The sequence below is a fragment of the Grampus griseus genome, assembly GCF_964374135.1.
Source record: "Grampus griseus genome assembly, chromosome: 3".
Classification (NCBI taxonomy): domain Eukaryota; kingdom Metazoa; phylum Chordata; class Mammalia; order Artiodactyla; family Delphinidae; genus Grampus; species Grampus griseus.
In genome coordinates this window covers 40,717,752-40,744,410 of record NC_139019.1, presented here as the reverse complement: position 1 = coordinate 40,744,410, position 26,659 = coordinate 40,717,752, and the positions used below count along the sequence as shown (strand labels likewise).

Here is a 26,659-nt window from a genome sequence, read left to right as displayed (position 1 = left end):
ATACAAGAGACTCCCCATAAGGTTAACAACTGATTTTTCAGCAGAAACTCTGCAAGCCAGAAGGGAGTCGCAGGACATATTTAAACTGATGAAAGGGAAAAACCTACAACCAAGAATACTCTACGCAGCAAAGGTCTCATTCAGATTCGATGGAGAAATTAAAACCTTTACAGATAAGCAAAAGTTAAGAGAATTCAGCACCACCAAACCAGCTCTACAACAAATGCTAAAGGAACTTCTCTAGGCAGGAAACACAAAAGAAAGAAAAGACCTACAATAAAAAACGCAAAACAATTAAGAAAATGGTAATAGGAACATACATATCGATAATTACCTTAAATGTAAATGGATTAAATGCTCCAACCAAAAGACATAGACTGGCTGAATGGATACAAAACAAGACCGTATATATGCTGTCTACAAGGGACCCACTTCAGACCTAGGAACACATACAGACTGAAAGTGAGGAGATGGAAAAAGATATTGCATGCACATGGAAATCAAAAGAAAGCTGGAGTAGCAATTCTCATATCAGACAAAATAGATTTTAAAGACTATTACAAGAGGCTAAGAAGGACACTACATAATGATCAAGGGATCAATCCCAAAAGAAGATATAACAAATGTAAATATTTATGCACCTAACATAGGAGCACCTCAATACATAAGGCAAATGCTAACAGCCGTAAAAGGGGAAATAGACAGTAACACAATATTAGGGGACTGCAACACCCTGCTTTCACCAATGGACAGATAATCCAAAATGAAAATAAATAAGGAAACACAAGCTTTAAATGACACATTAAACAAGATGGACTTAACTGATATTTATATGACATTCCATCCAAAAACAACAGAATACACTTTCTTCTCAAGTGCTCATGGAACATTCTCCAGGATAGATCATAGCTTCGGTCACAAATCAAGCCTTGGTAAATTTAAGAAACTTGAAATCAAGTATCTTTTCTGACTACAACACTATGAGACTTCATATCAAATACAAGATAAACACTGTAAAAAATACAAACACATGGAGGCTAAACAACACACTACTAAATAACCAAGTGATCACTGAGGAAATCAAAGAGGAAATCAAAAAATACCTAGAAACAAATGACAATGAAAATACGATAACCCAAAACTTATCGGATGCAGCAATGGCAGTTCTAACAGGGAAGTTTATAGCAATATAATCCTACATCAAGAAACAAGAAACATCTCATAAACAACCTAACCTTACCTAAATAAATTAGAGAAAGAAGAACAGAAAACCCCCAAAGTTAGCAGAAGGAAAAGAAATCATAAAGATCAGATCAGAAATAAATGAAAAAGAAATGAAGGAAATGATAGCAAAGATCAATAAAACTAAAAGTTGGTCCTTTGAGAAGATAAAAAAAATTGATAAACCATTAGCCAGACTCATCAAGAAAAAAGGGAAAGACTCAAATCAACAGAATTAGAAATGAAAAAGGAGAAGTAACAACTGACACTGCAGAAGTACAAAAGATCATGAGAGATTACTACAAGCAACTCTATGCCAATAAAATGGACAACCTGGAAGAAATGGACAAATTCTTAGAAATGTACAACCTGCAAAGACTGAATCAGAAAGAAATAGAAAATATGAACAGACCAATCACAAGCACTGAAATTGAAACTGTGATTAAAAATCTTCCAACAAACAAAAGCCCAGGACCAGATGGCTTCACAGGAGAATTCTACCAAACATTTAGAGAAGAGCTAACACCTATCCTTCTCAAACTCTTCCAAAATATAGCAGAGGGAGGAACACTCCCAAACTCATCCTACGAGGCCACCATCACCCTGATACCAAAACCAGACAAGGATGTCACAAAGAAAGAAAACTACAGGCCAATATCACTGATCAACATAGATGCAAAAATGCTCAACAAAATACTAGCAAACAGAATCCAACAGCACATTAAAAGGATCATACACCATGATCAAGTGTGGTTTATTCCAGGAATGCAAGGATTCTTGAATACATGCAAATCAATCAACGTGATACACCATATTAACAAATTGAAGGAGAAAAACCATATGATCATCTCAATAGATGCAGAGAAAGCTTTCGACAAAATTCAACACCAATTTACAATTAAAACCCTGCAGAAAGTAGGCACAGTGGGAACTTTCCTCAACATAATAAAGGCCATATATGACAAACCCACAGCCAACATCATCCTCAATGGTGAAAAACTGAAACCATTTCCACTAAGATCAGGAACAAGACAAGGTTGCCTACTCTCACCACTCTTATTCAACATAGTTTTGGAAGTTTTAGCCACAGCAATCAGAGAAGAAAAGGAAATAAAAGGAATCCAAATCGGAAAAGAAGAAGTAAAGCTGTCACTGTTTGCAGATGACATGATACTATACATAGAGAATCCTAAAGATGCTACCAGAAAACTACTAGAGCTAATCAATGAATTTGGTAAAGTAGCAGGATACAAAATTAATGCACAGAAATCTCTTGCATTCCTATACACTAATGATGAAAAATCTGAAAGTGAAATCAAGAAAACACTCCCATTTACCATTGCAACAAACAGAATAAAATATCTAGGAATAAACCTACCTAAGGAGACAAAAGACCTGTATGCAGAAAGTTATAAGACACTGATGAAAGAAATTAAAGATGATACAAATAGATGGAGAGATATACCATGTTTGTGGATTGGAAAAGAGAACACTGTGAAAATGACTCTACTACCCAAGGCAATCTACAGATTCAGTGAAATCCCTATCAAACTACCACTGGCATTTTTTACAGAACTAGAACAAAAAATTTCACAATTTGTGTGGAAACACAAAAGACCCCGAAGAGCCAAAGCAATCTTGAGAACGAAAAACAGAGCTGGAGGAAACAGGCTCCCTGACTTCAGACTATACTACAAAGCTACAGTAATCAAGACAGTATGGTACTGGCACAAAAACAGAAAGACAGATCAATGGAACACAATAGTAAGCCCAGAGATAAACCCACGCACATATGGTCACCTTGTCTTTGATAAAGGAGGCAGGAATGTAGAGTGGAGAAAGGACAGCCTCTTCAATAAGTGGTGCTGGGAAAACTGGACAGCTACATGAAAAAGTATGAGATTACATCACTACCTAACACCATACACAAAAATAAGCTCAAAATGGATTAAAGACCTAAATGTAAGGCCAGAAACTATCAAACTCTTAGAGGAAAACATAGGCAGAACACTCTATGACATAAATCACAGCCAAGTTTCTATTTGACCCACCTCCTAGAGAAATGGAAATAAAAACAAAAATAAACAAATGGGACCTAATGAAACTTCAAAGCTTTTGCACAGCAAAGGAAACCGTAAACAAGACCAAAGGACAACCTGCACAATGGGAGAAGATATTTGCAAATGAAGCAACTGACAAAGCATTAATCTCCAAAATTTACAAGCAGCTCATGCAGCTCAATAACAAAAAAACAAACAACCCAATCCAAAAATGGGCCGAAGACCTAAATAGACGTTTCTCCAAAGAAGATATACAGACTGCCAACAAACACATGAAAGAATGCTCAACATCATTAATCATTAGAGAAATGCAAATCAAAACTACAATGAGGTATCACCTCACACCAATCAGAATGGCCATCGTCAAAAAATCTACAAACAAGAAATGCTGGAGAGGGTGTGGAGAAAAGGGAACACTCTTGCACTGCTGGTGGGAATGTGAATTGGTACAGCCACTATGGAGAACAGTATGGAGGTTCCTTAAAAAACTACAAATAGAACTACCATATGACCCAGCAGTCCCATTACTGGGCATATACCCTGAGAAAACCGTAATTCAAAAAGAGTCATGTACCAAAATGTGCATTGCAGCTCTACTTACAATAGCCAGGAGATGGAAGCAACCTAAGTGTCCATCGACAGATGAATGGATAAAGAAGATGTGGCACATATATACAATGGAATATTAGCCATAAAAAGAAATGAAATTGAGTTATTTGTAATGAGGTGGATGGACCTAGAGTCTGTCATACAGAGTGAAGTAAGTCAGAAAGAGAAAGACAAATACCATATGCTAAAACATATATATGGAATTCAAGAAAGAAAAAAAAGAATGTCATGAGGAACCTAGGGGTAAGACGGGAAAGGGGACGCAGACCTACTAGAGAATGGACTTGGGGATGTGGGGAGGGGGAGGAGGAGGGGTAAGCTGTGACAGGGCAAGAGAGTGGCATGGACATGTATACACTACCAAAGGTAAAATGGATAGCTGGTGGGAGGCAGACGCATAGCACAGGGAGATCAGCTCGGTGCTTTGTGAACACCTAGAGGGGTGGGATGGGGAGGGTGGGAGGGAGGGAGACCCAGGAGGGAGCAGATATGGGAACATGTGTATATGTATGACTGATTCACTTTGTTATAAAGCAGAAGCTAACACATCATTGTAAAGCAATTATACTCCAATAAAGATGTAAAAAAAAAAAAAACAGAATTGATAAACTATTAGCCAGATTCATCAAGGAAAAAAGGGAGAAGACTCAAATCAACAGAATTACAAATGAAAAACGAGAAGTAACAACTGACACTGCAGAAATACAAAGGATCATTAGAGATTACTATAAGCAACTATATGCCAAGAAAATGGACAATCTGGAAGAAATGGACAAATTCTTAGAAGAGCGCAACCTTCCGAGACTATATGCCAAGAAAATGGACAATCTGGAAGAAATGGACAAATTCTTGGAAAAGCACAAACTTCTGAGACAGAACCAGGAAGAAATAGAAAATATAAACAGACCGATCATAAGCACTGAAATTGAAACTGTGATTAAAAATCTTCCAACAAACAAAAGCCCAGGATCAGATGGCTTCACAAGCGAATTCTATCAAACATTTAGATAAGAGCTAACACCTACCCTTCTCAAACTCTTCCAAAATATAGCAGAGGGAGGAACACTCCCCAACTCATTCTACGAAGCCACCATCACCCTGATACCAAAACCAGACAAAGATGTCACAAAGAGAGAAAACTACAGGCCAATATCACTGATGAACACAGATGCAAAAAATGCTCAACAAAATACTTAGCAAACAGAATCCAACAGCACATTAAAAGGATCATACACCATGATCAAGTGGGGTTTATTCCAGGAATGCAAGGATTCTTCAATATATGCAAATCAATGTGATACACCATATTAACAAATTGAGTATAAAAACCATATGATCATCTCCATGGATGGAGAAAAAGCTTTTGACAAAATTCAACACCCATTTATGATAAAACTCTTCTGTAAGTAGGCATACAGGGAACCTATATTGACATAATAAAGGTCATATATGATAAACCTACAGCCAACATCATTCTCAATGGTGAAAAACTGAAACCATTCCCACTAAGATCAGGAACAAGACAAGGTTGCCCACTCTCACCGCTATTATTCAACATAGTTTTGGAAGTATTAGCCACAGCAATCAGAGAAGAAAAAGAAACAAAAAGAATCTAAGTCGGAAAAGAAAAAGTAAAACTGTCACTGTTTGCAGATGATATGATACTATACATAGAGAATCCTAAAGATGCTACCAGAAAACTACTAGAGCTAATCAGTGAATTTCGTAAAGTAGCAGGATACAAAATTAATCCACAGAAATCTCTTGCATTCCTATACACTAATGATGAGAAATTAAGGAAACACTACCATTTACCATTACAACAAAAAGAATAAAATACCCAGGAATAAACCTACCTAAGGAGACAAAACACCTGTATGCAGAAAACTATATGGTATTGATGAAAAAAATTAAAGATGATACAGATAGAGAGATATACTATATTCTTGTATTGGAGGAATTAATATTGTGAAAATATACTACCTAAAGCAATCTACAGATTCAGTGCAATCCCTATCAAACTACCAATGGCATCTTTCACAGAACTAGAACTAAAAATTTCACAATTTGTATGGAAACACAGCCGACCACGAATAGCCAAAACAATCTTAAGAAAGAAAAATTGAGCTGGAGGAATCAGGCTTCCGGACTTCAGACTATACTATAAAGCTACAGTAATCAAGACAGTATGGTACTGGCACAAAAACAGAAATACAGATCAATGGAACAGGATAGAAAGCCCAGAGACAAACCCATGCACATATGGGCACCTTATCTCTGATAAAGGAGGCAAGAATATACAATGGAGAAAAGACAGCCTCTTCAATAAGTGGTGCTGGGAAAACTGGACAGCTACATGTAAAAGAATGAAGTTAGAAAACTTGTAACACCATACACAAAAATAAACTCAAAATGGATTAAAGACCTAAATGTAAGGCCAGACACTCTTAGAGGAAATCATAGGCAGAACACTCTTTTACATAAGTCACAGCAAGATCCTTTTTCACCCACCTCCTAGAGAAATGGAAATAAAAACAAAAATAAACAACTGGGACCTAATGAAACTTAAAAGCTTTTGCACAGCAAAGGAAACCATAAACAAGATGAAAAGACAACCCTCAGAATGGGAGAAAATATTTCAAATGAAGCAACTGACAAAGGATTGATCTCCAAAATATACAAGCAGCTCATGTAGCTCAATATCAACAAAACAAACAACCCAATCCAAAAATGGGCAGAAGACCTAAATAGACATTTTCCCAAAGATATACAGCTTGTAACAAACACATGAAAAGATGCTCAACATCACTAATCATTAGAGAAACGCAAATCAAAACTACAATGAGGTATCACTCCACACCAGTCAGAATGGCCATCAAAAAATTTACAAACAATAAATGCTGGAGAGGGTGTGGAGAAAAGGGAACCCTCTTGCACTGTTGGAGGGAATTTAAATTGATACAGCCACTATGGAGAACAGTATGGAAGTTCCTTAAAAAACTAAAAACAGAACTACCATATGACCCAGCAATCCCACTACTGGGCATATACCTTGAGAATACCATAATTGCAAAAGAGTCATGTACCACAATGTTCACTGCAGCACTATTTACAATAGCCAGGATATGGAAGCAACCTAAGTGTCCATCGACAGATGCATAGATAAAGAAGATGTGGCACATATATAAATGGAATATTACTCAGCCATAAAAAGAAATGAAATTGAGTTATTTGTAGTGAGGTGGATGGACCTAGAGTCTGTCATACAGAGTGAAGTAAGTCAGAAAGAGAAAAACAAATACCATATGCTAACACATATATATGGAGTCTTAAAAAAAAAAATGGTTCTGATTAACCTAGGGGCAGGACAGGAATAAAGACGCAGACATAGAGAATGGACTTGAGGACACGGGGAGGGTGAAGGGTAAGCTGGGACAAAGTGAGAGAGTGGCATGGACATATATACACTACCAAACGTAAAATAGCTAGTGGGAAGCAGCCGCATAGCACAGGGAGATCAGCTTGGTGCTTTGTGACCACCTAGAGGGGTGGGATCGGGAGGGTGGGAGAGAGATGCAAGAAGGAGGGGATATGGGGATATATGTATGCATATAGCTGATTCACTTTGTTATACAGCAGAAATTAACACAACACTGTAAAGCAATTATACTCCAAAAAAGATGTTAATAAAAAATGCACACAGTTGTAGAAAGTTGTGTTACGTGTATTAATGACCCTTGCCTGTCTACTAAAATGCTGGTGTTTAAGAGTTTTCAACTTATGTCTATTTTCTCTATGAAATCAAAGTAACTTTCATAGAATTAATATACAGAAATGAAACTCCACTGGGAGTGATGGTGGCAAAGGGTATAACTTTGTATGCAAGGTTATGAGATGTGTTTTTGTTTACCAAGGGGAAAAGAGGTTAGGTCCTAAAGTAAAATGGCTGTTCCAGAATGAGAAAGAGAATTATGAAGGACAAAACCTGAATGGGTACAGAAAGTTATGTAAGCTTTGGAAAAAGTAAATTTTATTTGCCTTAGATTACAGTATGTCTGGAAAATAAGTCTGAAAAGCTATGATATGTGTTAAAATCCTTGCAAAGTCTGCTCCATTTTGATGGGCTTGTTTCATTAGTTTACTGTTTATTGCTTTCACCTACAAAATGAAGGGGTTATTCTTTTTGTCTAATCTGCCTAGATTGCAAAGATTCTGTGGCTTAACAGAATAACTTTATATGCTTTATGTTGACTTTAAGTACTTGATGACTTATGTAAGAGCTCAGGTTCTTCACAGTTATGCTAACCTCTATGTTTATAAGTTTAATTGTCACTTTGACATGAGCAGTCAAATACTGTTTCTCAGGCACATGTGATTCTATTTCCTAAATGTTCAAATCTATTGAAAATGTTTTATTTTTGCCTCCCAGAAATCAAATCCTAAATGTAAAATATTCAGCGTATCTTTGCATCTAAAACTATCTTTGTGGGAATCTCAAAGATGTGTGCTTCCAACTTTGTAAAACGAGAAGTGCTAGAAACAATTAGATTTATTTGATATGTTACTATTGATGAGCTACATTGGAAGAGCTGTCAAGTCAGAAGAGATGCTTAAGCATCCTGAGGTTAAATCTGTATGGCTAAAATGTTATTAATGTAAGTATTTCACAAATTGTATGCTATATGCTAAGTATAGAGATTTGTCAATACCCTCACTGTCTATGATAGGTTTTATCTATCTGATCTCTGGTGCTGCTTTGCCTGATATCAGAAAATGGTATAGGTTATCAGTCACAATTTCAGTTAATTTTAAAAACATTAACTTGGTTGCATCTTTACTTCTTTAGTTTAGATCTTTTATCTTCTAGGTCACTATATGTCAATAGGAATCCATACCGCATATCTATGGAATTTTATTAATATACAGATGTTTAGGACCTACCCTAGACTTATTGGATATTTTTACTTGATATATTTTTTGACATATTCTTACTATATGTTTGGTATAGTCATGGTACATTATGTCTCAGGATTACTTTGTCTTAAGATTTTTTTCTCTGCAAAGAGTATGTTCATCTATTTTCATAAATTAGATGAACAGTCACTGTCTTCTTTGAAAACAGGCTTACCTAATTGTGTACAGATATTTTGCCTGTAACATTTTTTGGAATGCCTTTAAATTGCATTATTCTTGTTATTAACTCCTATCATTTATTTCACTTTTGAAATTTATCTGTAATGTTAACTACATCCATTTTAAGTCTTTAATCATTTATGAAAAGATTGTTAAATTTTACTCTACTGCTTCCCTGACAGTTCTTGCAAATAGCTACAGGCAGAGAGCTTTATCTTCAACAATGAAAGACTGTCTCAAAGCCCTGTGAAGAATATGTATAGGCTTCCGATGGCATCACTTAAATAATTATAAGACCCTATCAGTGGACTCAGTCAAAATTTCCAGAACTCTAGTTAAGAAGCAAATGCATTTATGATCCAGTGAAACAAGAATTAGTTATACAGGACTGAAAAAATTGATGAGAGATAATTCTATGGTTTGGGGGAGAATATTTTTGATATTGTTTTAACGTTCTATTTTCTGGACATATAGGAAGTTCTTTCCCTCTCCTCTTGAGGTATCTATAACTCATTACAATTTAACAGAAACAATCGTTATGCAACCAAGGCCTTACCTGGAATGACATATTTGAGAATGATGCTCATTTACTCAGGTATGACCAGACATTTGTAAGGAACTGAAGTTGACTTTATGGAGGCAATGCTTCCAAAGTCCTTCCATGGCACTAGGGCTTACAAAGTTCCCTAAGGTATTAAGGAACCTTAGGATATTTTGGGGACCCTGAGAAGGGAGGAATTCGCCCAATTTAACAGGTACTGCAGGAGAAATCTGGTGGCAAGTTATTGGCTTGGCTTCTTAGTCTTAAAACGGTTTGAAAAACCCAATTTGAGATTCCTTATGAAATTTTCAGCAGAGCAAACGTAAGAAAGCTTATGTGGTAAAGAGGAGTTAGAATATGCCATTCCAAAATATGCCTCTTTGGCAATAAGGATTATCTTGAGCTGGTTATTTTTAAGAAACAGTAAACACAGGAAATCTCTGAAAACAGAGAAATTGCCCTTTTCTGAGGGACATTTACATTTATAAGGGAAATTTCCATTTGTAAGATGTCTCCTTCTCTGTAGCAGGAGGAGAAAGGATGACTAAAACTCTAGAAACTTATCAATGGAGGAGGCTTGAACTTAAATCTGCATAACAACCATACCCTTGTTTATGATACTTTGCCTGATAACCTCCCATAACTCACTCCCCACCCAAAATATCTCGTCTTTAACTGAAGACCGTATTTAAGGACTAAGAATTAAATTGACATGAGATAGATGAACAGGAGAAAATCAAACAAAAGTTTCATAACATATATACATGGGAGAGACCCAGCAGAAGTAAGTAATTAAAAACTGCCAAAGCCCTCACCTTAAATACCATCCTCAGCTAAAGACAAAAGAGAACACTGAGGATAGGGAAAGTCAATTCTGTGAGATCACCAGGAAGAAAACAGTAAACAGGGGTGAGATTGTTATGCAGATTTAAGTCATTGCCTTCTCCACTTATAAGAGTTTCCGGAGATAAGGTCATCCCCCTGTTTCAGGTACATCAGGGAGATACCCTTACAAATCGATATTTCCCTTATAAATGTAAATGCTTATTACAAAAGGGTAACTCCTACTTTCCTCCAAGTATGCAGTTTCTTAGAAAATAATCAGCTTAAAATAATATGCCAAAGAAACGTATTTTGGGGTGGCAAATTCTGCTCCCCTACAGAGTAAAATAAATCCTTTAACAAGCATTTTGTATCTATATGAGAGTCATAATTCTTACTTTTGTTTTGAAAGTCTTTTCTTGTTCGTTTTATTTTTTTGAAAGTTGTTTTTTTAATAATAGATATATGGATGTGAGGTTGAGACCCTCATTACAAGGTTTAAATTAGGCGGAAATCCAGACCTTGCTGATGGTGTCCACTTCTGGGGTAATTCTACGTTCTGGGCTGCAACTGCAATTATCTCTTTATTTTCCTGAATCCAGGGCCTAAACTGTCTGCTTCCTTAGTTGCTTCCACCTTCTATTAGTTCAGAGGTGGGTTTTTCTTCCCAAGAGACCACTACAGCAGTTTCAATGCTTATTCTCTGTCTTCCTATTTCTGAAGGAAACCCTCCTCTATTTTGAGAATTTCAAAGAGTTTTTACAGCTAACAGCAATGAGAAAAACACAGGGGGTAAAATGACATACCAGAGGAAACTCACAAAGTTTCACATCAGCTCAAATGGGGGTGGGGGGAGCCATTCTGGTCCCATTAGCATGTAAATGGTAGTAGATGCTAGCTTGCTATGGAAATTTCCCACAGCTTCTACCTCCTCTCCCAAGGATGCTTCCTTCTCCTCCCCCACCCTTTGACTCCAACATGAAACAAGAAAAGACAAAAGCCACATGGGTGAGAAAGGTGGGTCTTTTCTGTACACAAAGAACTAAAATAAGGTTCATCTACGTTTCAGAGGAAACCTCAGATAACCTTTCTTTGTAAAAAGAAAAGAGTTTGAAGAGTTCCTCTGGAATATATGCTGCATTCAAAGTGGGACCTTTAGGATGAGGAGGATGAGGCGCTGGAGTTAAAACCCAAAGACATAGGGGCATTTGTAATTTACTTTGTGTATGTTGGGGGAGGGAGAAGTAAGAGGTGGGAAGCAGGGGGAAAAAGAAGCCATGGGAAAGCATTCAGTCTTTTCTTCTATCCCAATCCCCAGTTCACAGAACCAGCCTTCCACAGGAAGTGAGGAATGGTGAGAAGGGAGACCTAGGCAAAAAAGAGGAGCAGAGAGGTAGTTGCTGGAATTATCAATAGCAGGAAGAAGAAAACTTTTAGTCTTAGAGATGAGGGCATTCTTAGGTAAAAAGATGGACTTACACAATGCCTTATTTGATTAAGAAATTGAAAATAGGTGATTAACATGGGTTTTATGATGTAATATAGGTCTCTTTTAGCTATTTTATTTCACTATTATTATATGTAATGTAAGAGTTTACACTTATCCTTGATTGATATTGGGTAAGAGTGTCTGAAGAACAGAACGGCATTTCTTTTTAAAAAATTTTTATTTTTTGATCAAGCAGTGCAACTTGTGGGATCTTAGTTCCCCAACCAGGGATTGAACCCAGGCCCTTGGCAGTGAAAGTGCTGAGTCCTAACCACTGGTCTACCAGGGAATTCCCCACATTTCTTAAGTAATAAAATGTGAACTTTTAAAAATTGGGTAAGTTTTCCTGTTTTTTTTAATATTCACCTAGAATATGTGTATAATGAATGTCTTGTATAGCTTGAAGTATTCTAGATTAGTGCTGTCCAACAGAAACAGAATGTGAACCATACATATGATTTTAAATTATCTAGGAGCAACATTTAAAAAAATGACTAAAAAGAAACAGGTAAGCCTTTAATCATTTTTTTTCCTAGCCCAATACATATGTGAAATATTATCATTTTAATATGTAATCAATATAAAAATTAGATATTTAAAGCTTTTTTATACTAAGTCGCTGAAATCCAATGTATATTTTACACTTAACAGCACACCTCAATTCCAACTAAACACATTTTAAGTGCTACACAGCCACGTGTGCCTACCATACTGGACAGTGCAGATCTAGATGACTGATTTTTTAAGATCTACCAGCAGCATAGTATCAGAAGAAACACTGGACTTGGAACCTAGAAACTTGGGCCCTATCAGCTGGGAGCTATGTGATGGATACTGGTCTTGTTTTATTAACTTCTCTAGGTCTCAGTATCCTTTAAAAAGAAAAGTTTAGACCAAATAGCATACAGCTTGGAAATAACTCTAAAGTTATGAAATAATCATCTTAAGTACACTGGAATATACTTTAGGGTACTAACTCTTAAACTAAGGATAAGCTGCAAATTAACTTCACAGAAAAACGTTTACAGGTTGCATTTTACAAACACACTAAAATATAAGAAATTGCTAATCATTCTATTATAATTTTGTTTCTTCAGGTTTCTACTTAGAGGGAATTAACAGTTCTTCTAAAAGATACAACAAGTAGCCAAATTAATTTAAAGTGATTTAAGGAAAAGTTTAAAACATGATCTGGAGAATAATTTATAACATCACTAAATATAATGTTGAATTTACCAATTTTTATTGAGCATATTAAAAGATGAAGATGAATGAGACTGGGTGTTTTCCCTGGTAGGTGCTTATAATTCAGTAAGCAGGGTAAAGTATTACAGTTTGAGTAAGAGGACTATGCCTTATTAACTAATGATCCCCAGAACCCAGCCACCACTGCTGGCATATGACAGGGTACTCAACATATGTATGACTGAATGCAATACAAAAGAAGTAAAATACAATACCATACTATAAGAGCTGTAAGAAAGGAACAAATCATTGTGGAAGTTAAAAGGAAGAGAGGGCACATCTATTTGGAGGTGGGAGATGGAGGTGGGAAAGGGAAATAAGAAAAGGGATCAGGAAGGAGATAACATTTAAAATGTATTTTGAAGACTAGGTTGGAGCTCACAGGCAGGAAAAAAGAAGAGAAAGGGAACAGAATGAGGAGGAGGTTATAGAAGGAAGAAACTAAAGCAGGCTTGGGGATAAGGGCAGGAAGAAGAGCTGAGGCATAGTAATATAAAGTTAGGTTAGTACTTGAGTGATAATTCAAGTTCTTCACAATATAAGCACTAACTTATCAATTGAGAAAAGTATCTATTAAGCACAGGCCTTTTGAAGTGTCTGAATAAAGAATATTTTGGATTTATAAAAATGTCAGGGAAGAAAGGGTCTCAGTATTGAGGGAATACATATAATTGTTTACATGAGGGGTCAGGCAATATTTTCTGTAAGTGGCCAAGTAGAAAATATTTTTAGACTTTGGGAGTCATAAGGTCTCTATTACAACTATTTAATTCTACTATTATAGCTGAAAAGAGGTCATAGACACTACATGAATGAACATACCTGTGTTCAAATAAAACTTACCCCCTTATAAGTATGTGGCCTTGTTAATGTTATAATATCTCTAAACCCTCAACTTCCTTGAACTGTAAAATGAGAATAACTGTTCTTGCTTCATAGAGTTGTAGTGAGAATTTAAATTAGAATGAAAAGCACTTAGCATAGTGACTAGCTCATGACTTGGTGTTTATGAATGTTAGCTTTATGTTATGATGATACCCATTAACTGAGTCTGATATATAGGCATTAAAAATGTTTTCTAGAAAGCAACGGAATCTGTAAATCTTGTTCTTCATTGTACTGATTCTCTACAGTACAATCTTTTGTGTCAAGGGAAATGATGGTCATGACTTTTCTAGAAAACCATTTAAAAGTAAGGGAAATTAGAAAACGAAGGAGGAGATGAAAGGTAGATTGTTTATTTTCAGAACAGTTCCCTTCGTGTACAAATTATCTTTTTTGTGTGTGGTAGTTTTACCCTAACCTCTTATTTCTAGACACTACTGAAAGGCAAACTAATGCTCATAACTGGATTGCCAGATTTTACTATCAACACAGAATTATCTATATCAACAAAAACAAATGTTTCCTTCTAGAGCATATGATGAATAAGGCACTGGGTTAGACAGTAAAGAAATAAAGATATATATGAGCTGGTTCATGGGCTTGACATCCTTAAGTCTATCTATAGTTTTTTATCATTACTCAATCCAACTTATTTTAAAGATGAAGAAACATGTTTATCAATGGCTATAGTGAAACATGACTGGCTCAAGCTCTCCTGTGGGGCAATTACAGAATGAGAATCCTAGTTTCTAGCCTCTTAATCCAATAGTCTTTCATGTTAGTGCTTCTGAACCATTTCTTTTTATAGCCTTAACCTACCAGAACACTGGTTCACGTAACCTTCAATAGCACTAGCTTACAACAAAATGATGTTTGGTGTGGAGGGGAAGCGGGCATCCATTTGTATGCCCCCCACCACTATGCACCTACCCAAGAGAGCAAAATCAGAATAGAGGGCATGCTGGGCAATTTGGAAAAGATCCTCCACCCCATGATTCTGTACCATTTCAATGGTGTTTGTTTAGACTTGCTGCCACGATAGCTGCAGAAACAGGACTTATCTATTTAAAGACATATAATGCTAAATGTTAAATAAATGAGGAATGAGGAATAATCATTGAGGACTTCCCCAGGAGATGAAAGTGGCTTCAAATTCTTGAGTAGAGGAAAATATTTTAGAAAGTCAATAATTTCACCACATAGCAAGTGTCCATTATATAGGTTTTGTGTTATGTTGCTTTGTTTCCAGTATGTACCTAACTCTTGCTACATTGTAGGTTAGAATTCCTGATCCACTGTTTTTCTGTTTTTGTTTTTTTAATTTTATCTTGGCCGTGCCACATGGCTTGTGGGATCTCAGTTCCCCAACCAGAGACTGAACCCGAGCCACAGCAGTGAAAGTGCCAAATCCTACCACTCAACCACCAGGGAACTCGCCTGGTCCACTGGTAGCTTACAGTTTTATAAGGTAATATCCTCTAAACTTTTTCAAGTTTTACTGTCTATTGACTTTGAATAATGGTCCTCAATTTTCATTCTGGTGTTGGGGGTAGAAATCAGAATGGAAAGGCCCTTGATTTTAACAGCAGCAGTGGTTAGTTCACACCTGCAAATCACATGGCAACTATAGTCAGGCAGTCCTTGTGCCCACTCAGAGACTAGTCAGCAATAAGAGTTTAATTAGATTTCCTGTCATTAAACTCACAGTACGGACATTTTTGAAGTGTCAGACATGAAATACGGTAGGCTGCAAAGATGAAAAACATTAATAGAACTGTTGCTGATAAGCTATATTACAGTTTAATTTAAAAAAGAGCAATGTAAATGTTAAATCATAATAATATTTTAAAGACTATAACCACTTTGAGAACAAATATGTAATTCAGAAATTTGGAAATTGCCAAGAAAGTATTAATAAGGAATTATACTTAAATCTTTTTTTTTAATTTCAAAAGTCTACTACTAAGTAAATAAACTGATATACTATTACATACTTACTTAACTATGTTCTAAGCACTTTAATTAACCCATTCAATCCTCACAACAATTTCCATTGTACTTCCATTTCCTCCTGTACAGAGTCAAACAGCGATCCGACATGGATTCAAACCCAGGCAGTTTGGCTTTAGACTCTTAATCATAAGGTATATAATATGAACTTAGGATGAAAAGAAAATATTTCAGATAATAATAACCTTTACAGTGCTTTCACGTTTATATCAAATGTTAGATAATGCTAATAATCTTTTACACTTATATATTGCCTTATAGTAATAACATACTTAAATGGACAGTATGTCATTCAAATAGATAGCTAAATTAGATACAAATTCGATTTGACCAACTAGGACAACAGAATGCATTAGATACAAATGCACAGTACTGCATTAAAATCCGAGAGAAACAGCAGAAATAACAGATGGAGAGGGAGGTAAGGAACAGGACTAATAGTTACCAAACGTCTATTATGTATCAAGTACTGAATAAGTACACCTTAAGATAAGTACCATTATTTCAACAATGAAGAAACATTAAGTCCATGATGAAATTAATCCAAAATCATGTAGCTTCAAGTGGCATAATAAGGATTAGAATTCAGAATGGTCTGCCTCCAAAGCCTCTTTTCACTACTGTGTTGCATGGCTTAACAGCAGGAAATGAGAAAAAAAGACATTCTGTATTTTTGTTGAAAGCAAGACCAACATAGGCCAATAGTTTTAGGGCTACAGTAGTTTTGAGGTATAATATACTCTGAGGCTGTATTAATATAATTGTAGACATGAGATTATGCTTGGTACTAGGCCCAACATATCAATAAAAGTGGCAGATGTAGACATTTAGGCTTACATGAAATTTTAGAGGAAGTATGATAATGATAACTATTTTCAAATAATTGAAAAGCTATTAGGTAAAGTAACAGACATGAGATTTTGGCTCAAAGTAAGAAAATAATAACCAGATGTCAAAACTGGAATAGGTTGCCTTATGAGATGTTTAATTGGAGTTTAAAAACCTAATGTCAATGATTTTGCAGAGGAATTCATAAGCAAGATAGGAATTAGACAAGTAGTTTTATTCCCTGTCTCTACTTCAAATTTAGAGCAGTTTGACTTATATGTTACATGTGCATTTTACTTTTAGATCTTTTTTTTTGGAGGGGTATGTTCTCATGTTGTAAAAAACAAAAAAATCTAAAAACCACTGGATTAGATACACTGAGAGATTTCATTCAACTTAATGCCAGTTAGGGATATAGTATCTGATTAAGGTTAAGAACATAAAATCATATCTTGATTTTATTTGTCAAAGCAAAACAAAAACAAACCAAACTTACCATTTTTTTCTGCAAAGGCAATTGCGTCGTCTTTAGTACTGAAAGCTAGAACCATGTTGGACAGTGGATCAGCCCTGTAAGAAACAATTTTTTTCCAGGATTTAACATTAACCTCTGGCTGAAAATTACTTATTTTAAATCATTTCTTTAAAACTGTTAAATGTTTGAATATGTTTTTCTGTGTTAAATTTGATTTTTCTAACATGTATTGTCAAATTAAAAAATTTAAAATTGTAGAGATATTCAGCAATCTTTAATCTCAAATAAAATCATTTATTAAACTTAAAAAAAAACTAGAGGAGAATGAGAATCCTCTTAGGTTTTTCCTTAAACCTTACAAATTCATCAAAATGAGAAGGAACATGGCCAAAATGGTGGACTAGGAAGACCCTGAGCTCACCTCTCTCACAGACACACCAAAATTACAACTATTTACACAGCAACTATTGAGAAAAACTGGAATCTAGTGGAAAAGATCTTCTATAACTAAAGATATAAAGAAGGAACCACAATGAGACAGGTGGGAGAGGGAGATCCCTACCCACGGTGGGCTACCCACAAAGAGAAGGATAATTACAATTGTAGAGGTTCTGCCCAAGAAGCAATGGGTCTAAGCCCCACATTGGGCTCCCAAGCCCAGGGATCCTGCACTGGGAAGACGAGCCCCCAGAACGTTTGGCTTTAGCCAATGGGCCTTACTTTCAGGAGACCCAGAGGGCTGTGGGAAGTAGAGACTAACTCTTAAAAGGTACACACAAAATCTCACATACTTTGGGACCCAGGGCAGAAGAGTAATTTGAAGGCAGCCTGGGTCAGACTCACCTGCTTATCTTTGAGAGTCTCCAGAAGAGGCAGGAGGCAACTGTAGCCTGGGGACGTAGAAAACTGGCAACAGCCATTTTGGGGAGCTCATTCTACCACAAGGACAGTGGCAAGTGCCATTCTGGAACACTCCCAATAGCTTATTACCACTGGAACCACAAGGCTGTAGGCACCAATCGTGAGGTGCCTCAGGCCAAGCAATTAACAGGGTGGGAACACAGCTCTACCCACCAGCAGGCAGGCTGCCTTAAGAACTTCTGAGCCCACAGTGGCCCCGGGACACAGCCCTCTCCACCAGAGGGCCCTGCAGCCAGAGACCCCAGGACCACAGCAGACCCTCAGCCTGCCATAGAGGACCCAGCCTACCCACCAACAGGCAGTACCAGCCCTGGGACCCCACAGGCCCTGGCTCTGTGGACCATCAGGACAACACCAGCTCTGAGACACCGTGGATCGTGGATCCCTCACAATCCCTCACCTCCCTCAGCTGTCCTGGTACCACCCAGCAGTGGACAACAGCAGTTCAGCAGGAACCCCCCAGGATTCTGTAGCCAGAGATCCCAGGACCCAGCTCTGCCTACCAGTGAGCCGGGACTAGCCCCAGAACCCCTTGGCCTTGGCCCCACTCACCATTCGTTTGACACGAGCTCTAGGACCCCTGGACCCTGCAGCAAGAGACCACAGGACTTAGCTTCATGCAACAGTGGGAGGAAATTAGCCCCGGAACCAGACCCTGTCCACCAGCAGGTGGTCCCAATCCCAGGACCACTGCAGCCCCACAGCCTGCTTTATCCAGGATCCAGCCAACACACCAGGAGGTTGACACCAGAACTGAGACATCTTGGACTACTAAACCAGCTGACCTGGAGTCCAGCGCTACACACCATGAGGCCAGCACTAGTGTTAGGACACCACAGAACCCACAGCCAGCCATGTCAGGAAATGACCCCACCGACCAGTAGGCTGACACTAGATCCAGGAACCCAGCTCTGCCAACTAGGGAGCCAGCACTAGCCCTGTGACACCCTGGGTTTCTGCAGCCAGCCTCCTCCACACGAGGTAAGGCCTAGCAAACAACTGGACCAGGGGCCAGCCACATCTATCTGACTGCCCACAGTAGTCAACCTGCCACAACAGAAGGACCCATTCAGCCCACACAAGCGGCACCCTTAGCGCATATAGCTTTGGTGACAAGAGGGGAGTGTGCTGCTAGGACACATAGGACATCTACAAAAGGCCACTTCTTGAATGTTGGGAAACAAAACTAACCTGCCAGATACATAGAAACAAAAAGGGCAAATCAGGCAAAATGAGGCAAGAAAATCAGTTCCAAACGAGGGAACCAGATAAAACACCAGAAGAACTAAGTGAAGTGGAGATACCCAATAAAGTGTTAAAAGTAATGATTGTAAAGATCAAAAAAATCAGGATAAAAATGGATGACACAGTGAGAAGTTTAATAAAAAGAAGATATAAAGAAGAACAAAACAGAGTTGAAGAATACAGTAACTGAAATAAAAAGTATACTAGAAGGAATCAACAGATTATGCAGAGGAATGAGTAAGTGAGCTGGAAGTCAGGAGTAGTGGAAGTCACTGAAGCTAAAAAAAAAAAAGAAAAAAAAAGAAAAGAATAAAAAGAAATGAGGACAGATTAAGAGACCTCCGGGACAACATCAAGCATACGAACATTTGCATTATAGGGGTCCCAGAAGAAGAAAGGAGAAAAAAAGGGGTAGAGAACATATTTGAAAACATAATAGTTGAAATCTCTAACCTGGGAAAAAGAAACAGACATCCAGGTCCAGGAAGCACAGCAAGTCCCAAATAAGATCACCCCAAAGAGGACCAGAGCAAGACACATTGTAATTAAAATGGCAAAAATTAAAGATAGAGAATATTAAAAATTAAGAGGGAAAAGCAACAAGTTACTTACAAGGCTACCAGCTGACTTCTCAGTGGTAACTCTGCAGGCCAGAAGGGAATGGCATAATATATTTTAAATAATACAAGTAAAAAAACCTACAAACAAAAATACTCTACCCAGCAAGGCTTTCATTCAGATTTGGTGGAGAAATCAAAAGTTTTACAGACAAGCAAAAGCTAAGAGATTAGCACCACCAAATCAGCTTTACAGGAAATGTTAAAGGTAGTAAATCAACCATGTAGAAAGCTACTTGGAAGATTAAAAGTCAAAAGTAGTAAAATCATATATGTCCTCATAAGCAGTTAAAAGATACATATAACAAAGATGTAAAATATGATGTCAAAAACTGTATTCTTAGGGGGAAGGGAGTAAAAATACAGGGTTGTTAAAATGAGTTTGAAATTAAGAAAGCAACTTAAAATAATCACACACAAACATATAAATTGTTATATATAAACCTAATGGTAACCACAAACCAAAAATCTATAATAATACACAAAAAAGAGAAAGTAATCCAAATATAACACTAAAGATAGTCACCAAATCCCAAGGGAAGAGAACAAAATAAAAAGGAACAAAAACTATGAAACAACCCAAAACAATTAACAAAATGGCAAAAAGTATATACCTATCAATAATTACTTTAAATGTAAATGCTCCCTCCAATCAAAAGACACAGAGTAGCTGAATGGATATAAAAACAAGCCTCATATATCTGCTGCCTACAGGAGACTCACTTTGGACCTAAAGACACACTGAAAGTAAGGTGATGGAAAAAGGTACTCTTTGAAAATGGAAATGAAAAGAAAGCTGGGGTAGCAATACTTATATTAAAGCAACAACGACAAAACAGAGTTTAAAACAAAGACTGCAACAAGAGACAGAGAAGGACATTACATAATGATCAAGGCATCAATCCAAGAAGGAAATATAACAATTGTAAATATATATGCACCCAACATAGGAGCACCTAAATACATAAGCAAAATTAACAGACATAAAGGAAGAAATTGACAGTAACACAATAATAGAAGGGGACTTTAACACTCCTTCTATCAATGAACAGATCATCCAGACAGAAAATCAATAAGGAAACACTGGCCTTAAATGACAAGACAAACGGCCTTAAAAGTTATACATTTGTATAAATATAAATATATATATATATATACACACACACACACACACAACAACATTCCAAACACAAGCAACAGAATACAAATTCTTCTCAAGTGCACATGGAACATTCTCCAGAATAGATCACATGCTAGGCCACAAAACAAGTCTCAGTAAACTTCAGAAAACTGAAATCATATCAGTCATCTTTTCCAACCAAAACACTATGAGACTAGAAATTAACTACAAGAAAAAAGCTGCAGGGCTTCCCTAGTGGCGCAGTGGTTGAGAGTCCCCCTGCCGATGCAGGGGACACGGGTTCGTGCCCTGGTCTGGGAAGATCCCACATGCCGCGGAGCGGCTAGGCCTGTGAGCCATGGCCGCTGAGCCTGCGCATCCGGAGCCTGTGCTCCGCAACGGGAGAGGCCACAACAGTGAGAGGCCCGTGTAACACACACACACAAAAAAGCTGCAAAAAAACAAACACATGGAGGTTAAACAATATGCTACTAAACAACAATGATCCAAAATCTACAGGATGCAGCAAAAGCCACTCCAAGAGATAAGTTTAAGGTGATACAAGCCAAACTCAGGAAACAAGAAAAATCTCAACAACCTCACCTTATACCTAAAGGAACTAGAAAAAGAACAAATAAAACCCAATGTTAGTAGAGGAAAGAAATCATAAAGATGATAGCAGAAATAAATGACAGAAACTAAAAAAAAATACAGAAGATCAACAAAACTAAGAGCTGATTCTTTGAAAAGATAAACAGAACTGATAAACCTTTAGCCAGACTCAGCAAGAAACAAAGAGGGCCCAAATCAACAAAATTAGAAATGAAAAAGGAGAAGTTACAGGCTGCACCAGAGAAACACAAGGAATCATAAGAGATTACTATGAACAACTATATGCCAATAAAATGGACAATCTAGAAGAAACAAATTCCTAGAAATGTACACTCTCCTAAGACTGAACCAGAAAGATATAGAAAATATAAACAGACCAATTACCAGTGATGAAATTGAATCAGTAATTTTAAAACTCCCAACAAAAGGAAGCCCAGGACCAGATGGCTTCATAGTTTAATTCTACCAAACATTTAGAGAAGTTAACACTTACCCTTGTCAAACTATTTCAAAAAATTGCAGAGGGAAGAGCACTTCTGAACTCATTCTACAAGGTCAGCATCTTCCTGATACCAAAACTAGATAAAGATATCACACACAAAAAAGGAAACTACAGGCCAATATCACTGATGAACAGATGTAAAAATCTTCAACAAAATACTGGCAAACCAAATTCAACAACACATTAAAAGGTTCATCTACCATGATCAAATGGGATTTTTCCCAGTGATGCAAGGATGATTTAATATCTGCAAATCAATGTGATACACCACATTAACAAACTGAAGAATAAGAACCATATGATCATCTCAATAGATGCAGAAAAAGCTTCTGATAAAATCCAACATCCATTTATGTTAAAAACTCTCCACAAAGTGGGTTCAGAGGGAACACACCTCAACATAGTAAAGGCCACATATGATAAGCCCAGAGCTAACATTACAGTCAATGGTGAAAAGCTGAAAGTATTCCCTCTAAGATCAGCAACAAGTCAAGGATGCCCCCTCTCACCACCTGTATTCAATATAGTACTGAAACTCCTAGCTATAGCAATCAGACAAGAAGGAATAAAAGGAATTCAAAGTGAAAAAAGAAGTAAACTTTCACTGTTTTGCAGATGACATGATACCATATACAGAAAATCCTAAAGACATCACCAAAAAACTACAAGAGCTCATTAATGAATTTGGTAAACTTGCAGGATACAAAATTAATATACAGAAATCTGTTGCATTTCTATACACTAATTATCAGAAAGGGAAATTAAGAAAAAAACCCATTTACCATTGCATCAAAAAGAATAAAATACCTAGGTATAAATCTAACAAAAGAGGTTAAAAAACCTGGACTTGAAAAACTGTAAGACTCTGATGAAAGAAACTGAAGACGACACAAACAGATGGAAAGATATACCATGTTTATGGACTGGAAGAATTAATATTGTTAAAATGATCATACTACTCAAGGCAATGTACAGACTCAATGTAATCACTATTAAAATACCAATGGCATTTTCACAAAACTAGAACAGATAATTCTAAAATCTGTATGGAAACACAAAAGATCCTAAATAGCCAAAGCAATCTTGAGAAAGAACAGAGCTGGAGGTATCATGCTCTCTGACTTCAGATTTTTCTACAAAGCTACAGTAATCAAAACAGTATGGTACTGACATAAAAACAGACACATAGATCAATGGAACAGACTACAGAACCCTGAAATAAACCCCATGCACTAATGGCCAATCTATCTATGACAAATGAGGTAAGAGTATACAATGGAGAAAAAACAGTCTTTTCAACAAATGGTGCCAGGAAAACTGGACAGCTACATGTAAAAGAATGGGATTAGAACATTTCCTCACACCATATATAAAAATAAACTCAAAATAGATTAAAGACCTGAATGTAAGACGAGGAGCCATAAAACTAGCAGAAAACATAGGCAGAACACTCTTTGACATAATTCATAGCAATACTCTTTTAGATCTGTCTCCTAGGGCAAAGGAAACAAAAGCAAAAGTAAACCAATGGTACCTAATCAGATTAAAAGCTTTTGCACAGGGCTTCCCTGGTGGCGCAGTGGTTGAGAGTCCGCCTGCCGATGCAGGGGACACGGGTTCGTGCTCCGGTCCGGGAGGATCCCACATGCCGCGGAGCGGCTGGGCCCGTGAGCCATGGCTGCTGAGTCTGCGCGTCCAGAGCCTGTGCTCTGCAACGGGAGAGGCCATGACAGTGAGAGGCCCACATACCACACACACACAAAAAAAAAACCTTTTGCACAGCAAAGAAGTAAAAAAAAAACACTGACAAAATGAAAAGATAACGTACTGAATAGAAGAAAATATTTGCAAATGATATGCCTGATATATCTAAAATAAACAGCTCATACAACTCAATATCAAAAAAACAAACAACCTATCAAAAATATACAGAAGATCTGAATAGATATTTTTCCAAAGACATACATATAGATGGCCAATAGCCACATGAAAAGATGTTAAATATTCCTAATTATTACAGAAATGTAAATCAACACCACAGTGTGATATCACCTCATACCTGTCAGAATGGCTGTCATCAAAAGGCCACAATAACAAACATTAGCAGGGATGTGGAGAAAAGGGAACCCTTGTGCACTGATGGTGGGATTGTAAATTGGTGCAGTCACTATTGAAAACAGTATGGAGGTTCTTCAAAAAAACTAAAAACACAACTACCATATGACCCAGCAATTCCACTTCTGGGCATATATCCAGAAAAAAACAAAAACACTAATATGAAAAGATACATGCACCCCAAAGTCCACAGCAGCATTATTTACAGTTGCCAAGATATGGAAGCAACCTAAATGTCCATCAACAGACGAATGGATAAAGATGATGTGGTATTCATATGCAATGGAATACTACTCAGCCACAAAAAAAGAATGAAATTTTGCCGTTTACAACAACATGGATAGACCCAGAGGGTATTATGCTTAGTGAAATAAATCAGACAGAGAAAGACAAATACATATTTATGTTATCCCTTATATGTGGAATCTAAAAAAATAAAACAAATGAATAAATATAACAAAACAGAAACAGACTCATAGACAACAAACTAGTGGTTCCCAGTGCGGAGAGGGAAGAGGGAGTAAGATAGAGGTAGAGGAGTAAGAGGTACAAGCTACTATGTACTAAATATATAAGCTGCAAGGATATATTGTAGGGACTTCCCTGGTGGTCCAGTGGTTAAGAATCCACCTGCCAATACAGGGGACATGGGTTGGATCCCTGGTCCAGGAAGATCCCACAGGCCGCAGAGCAACTAAGCCTGTGCACCACAACTACTGAGCCTGTGCTCTAGAGCCCACGAGCTGCAACTACTGAGCCCATGCACCACAACTACTGAAGCCCACAAGCTCTAGAGCCCACACGCTGCAACTACTGAAGCCCACGTGCCTAGAGTCTGTGCTCTGCAGCAAGAGAAGCCACAGCAATGAGAAGCCTGCACACTGCAAGGAAGAATAGCCCCCACTCACCACAACTAGAGAAAGCACCCTCACAGGTACAAAGACCTAGCACCACCATAAATAAATAAATACATACCTACATACACACATACATAATTTTAAAAAAGGATATATTGTAGAGCACTGGAATAGCCAATATTTTATAATAACTTTAAATGGAGTATAAGCTGTAAAATTTTGAATCACTATGCTGTACACCTGAAACTAACAGAATATTGTACATCAACTATACCTCAATTTAAAAAATTTAGTATCAAGAAAATTGCTGAGTACAACAGTTACTACTAATATCATTACTGCCTCCCTGCCCCAAATAGATGGCAACAACACCTACTCTTCTTGATGAACCTTCATCATTATGGAGAATACTCTTTAGAATACATCATACTGACAATACTGTTTTCAGCTTTCGGCCACTTTAAAAAAATAATGCTCTAAGATCTGACATCTAATTGAGTTCTTCAAACTAGGATAGTGGTAATGTTTACAAATCTACATAGACTCTTTACAAAATAACCATATAATTTCAGAAATGTCACTTCTATTAGCATGTTTATTAAAAGACTGTTTTGCTACAAATATTTATTTTGAATCTCTAAGCCAAGTATAGCATTCATTCTGTGAAACATCGTTTAGATACATGGAATAAAAACTATAGAAAAGAAGGTTCAGGAAGTAATTTGGGGAGTGTAAAGATATGAGATATACACAGAAGAGAATACATGGGAAATAGCACTCACTGAAGTGAAGATTCACAACTTGTACAAAATGGTTACTATTCTGGGACTCCCGTAAGATCCCTATATGCCAGATCAATCTTCCTAAGTTCAATTCCCAAATTCACTGTCCAACTCAAAAACTTTGAAAAACTGGAACCACAGTGGACTTGATCCAAGTTTATACAATTTTTCCCCTAAAGGTGCTCTCTAGTTCAGACAGCTAGGAGCATCAAGCACTCAAGCAGAAAGCCAGTCTTGTAAGCACAAGAAGTCTGGAGATGGAATTTAGTATATTCCCAGAGAAGCTGGAAATTTAGGAGCAAAAACAGTGAAAAGGAGGAATCTCCAGAACAGAGAACTTTTGAATTGCACATGAATGGACAAGGCTTTAAAACAATAGCTGAGAAGGCTGAGAGAACCCAACAGAGATTTCAGCAGCTGTCCACTTGCTACAGTGGAGACTGAGTTTGGAGTTCCACAGAGTTAGAAGGAGTTAGTAAACACCTTGTGCTTTCCATCAAAACCTCAGAAAGGCCATGCCTTTTTATTTTTCCAGATTATGTTCCAGGATTAAGAAGAGGGGTAAAACTG

General features: G+C 37.2%; 1 protein-coding gene across 3 annotated transcripts in view; it reads right to left on the bottom strand.

Moving 5' to 3' along the window:
• NDUFS4 (NADH:ubiquinone oxidoreductase subunit S4) overlaps window positions 1-26,659 on the bottom strand; it is a 119,393-nt gene that overhangs the window by 11,604 nt on the left and 81,130 nt on the right. For 2 of the 3 annotated variants that reach the window (XM_082652186.1, XM_082652184.1), the window contains exons 4-5: window positions 17,340-17,413; window positions 15,711-15,752 (exon numbers count right to left, since the gene is read on the bottom strand). In XM_082652186.1, the coding sequence (XP_082508312.1) occupies window positions 15,711-15,752; window positions 17,340-17,413 (116 nt within the window). The remainder of the gene's footprint in view (window positions 1-15,710; window positions 15,753-17,339; window positions 17,414-26,659) is intronic. The other variant, XM_082652185.1, reaches the window with a different exon arrangement.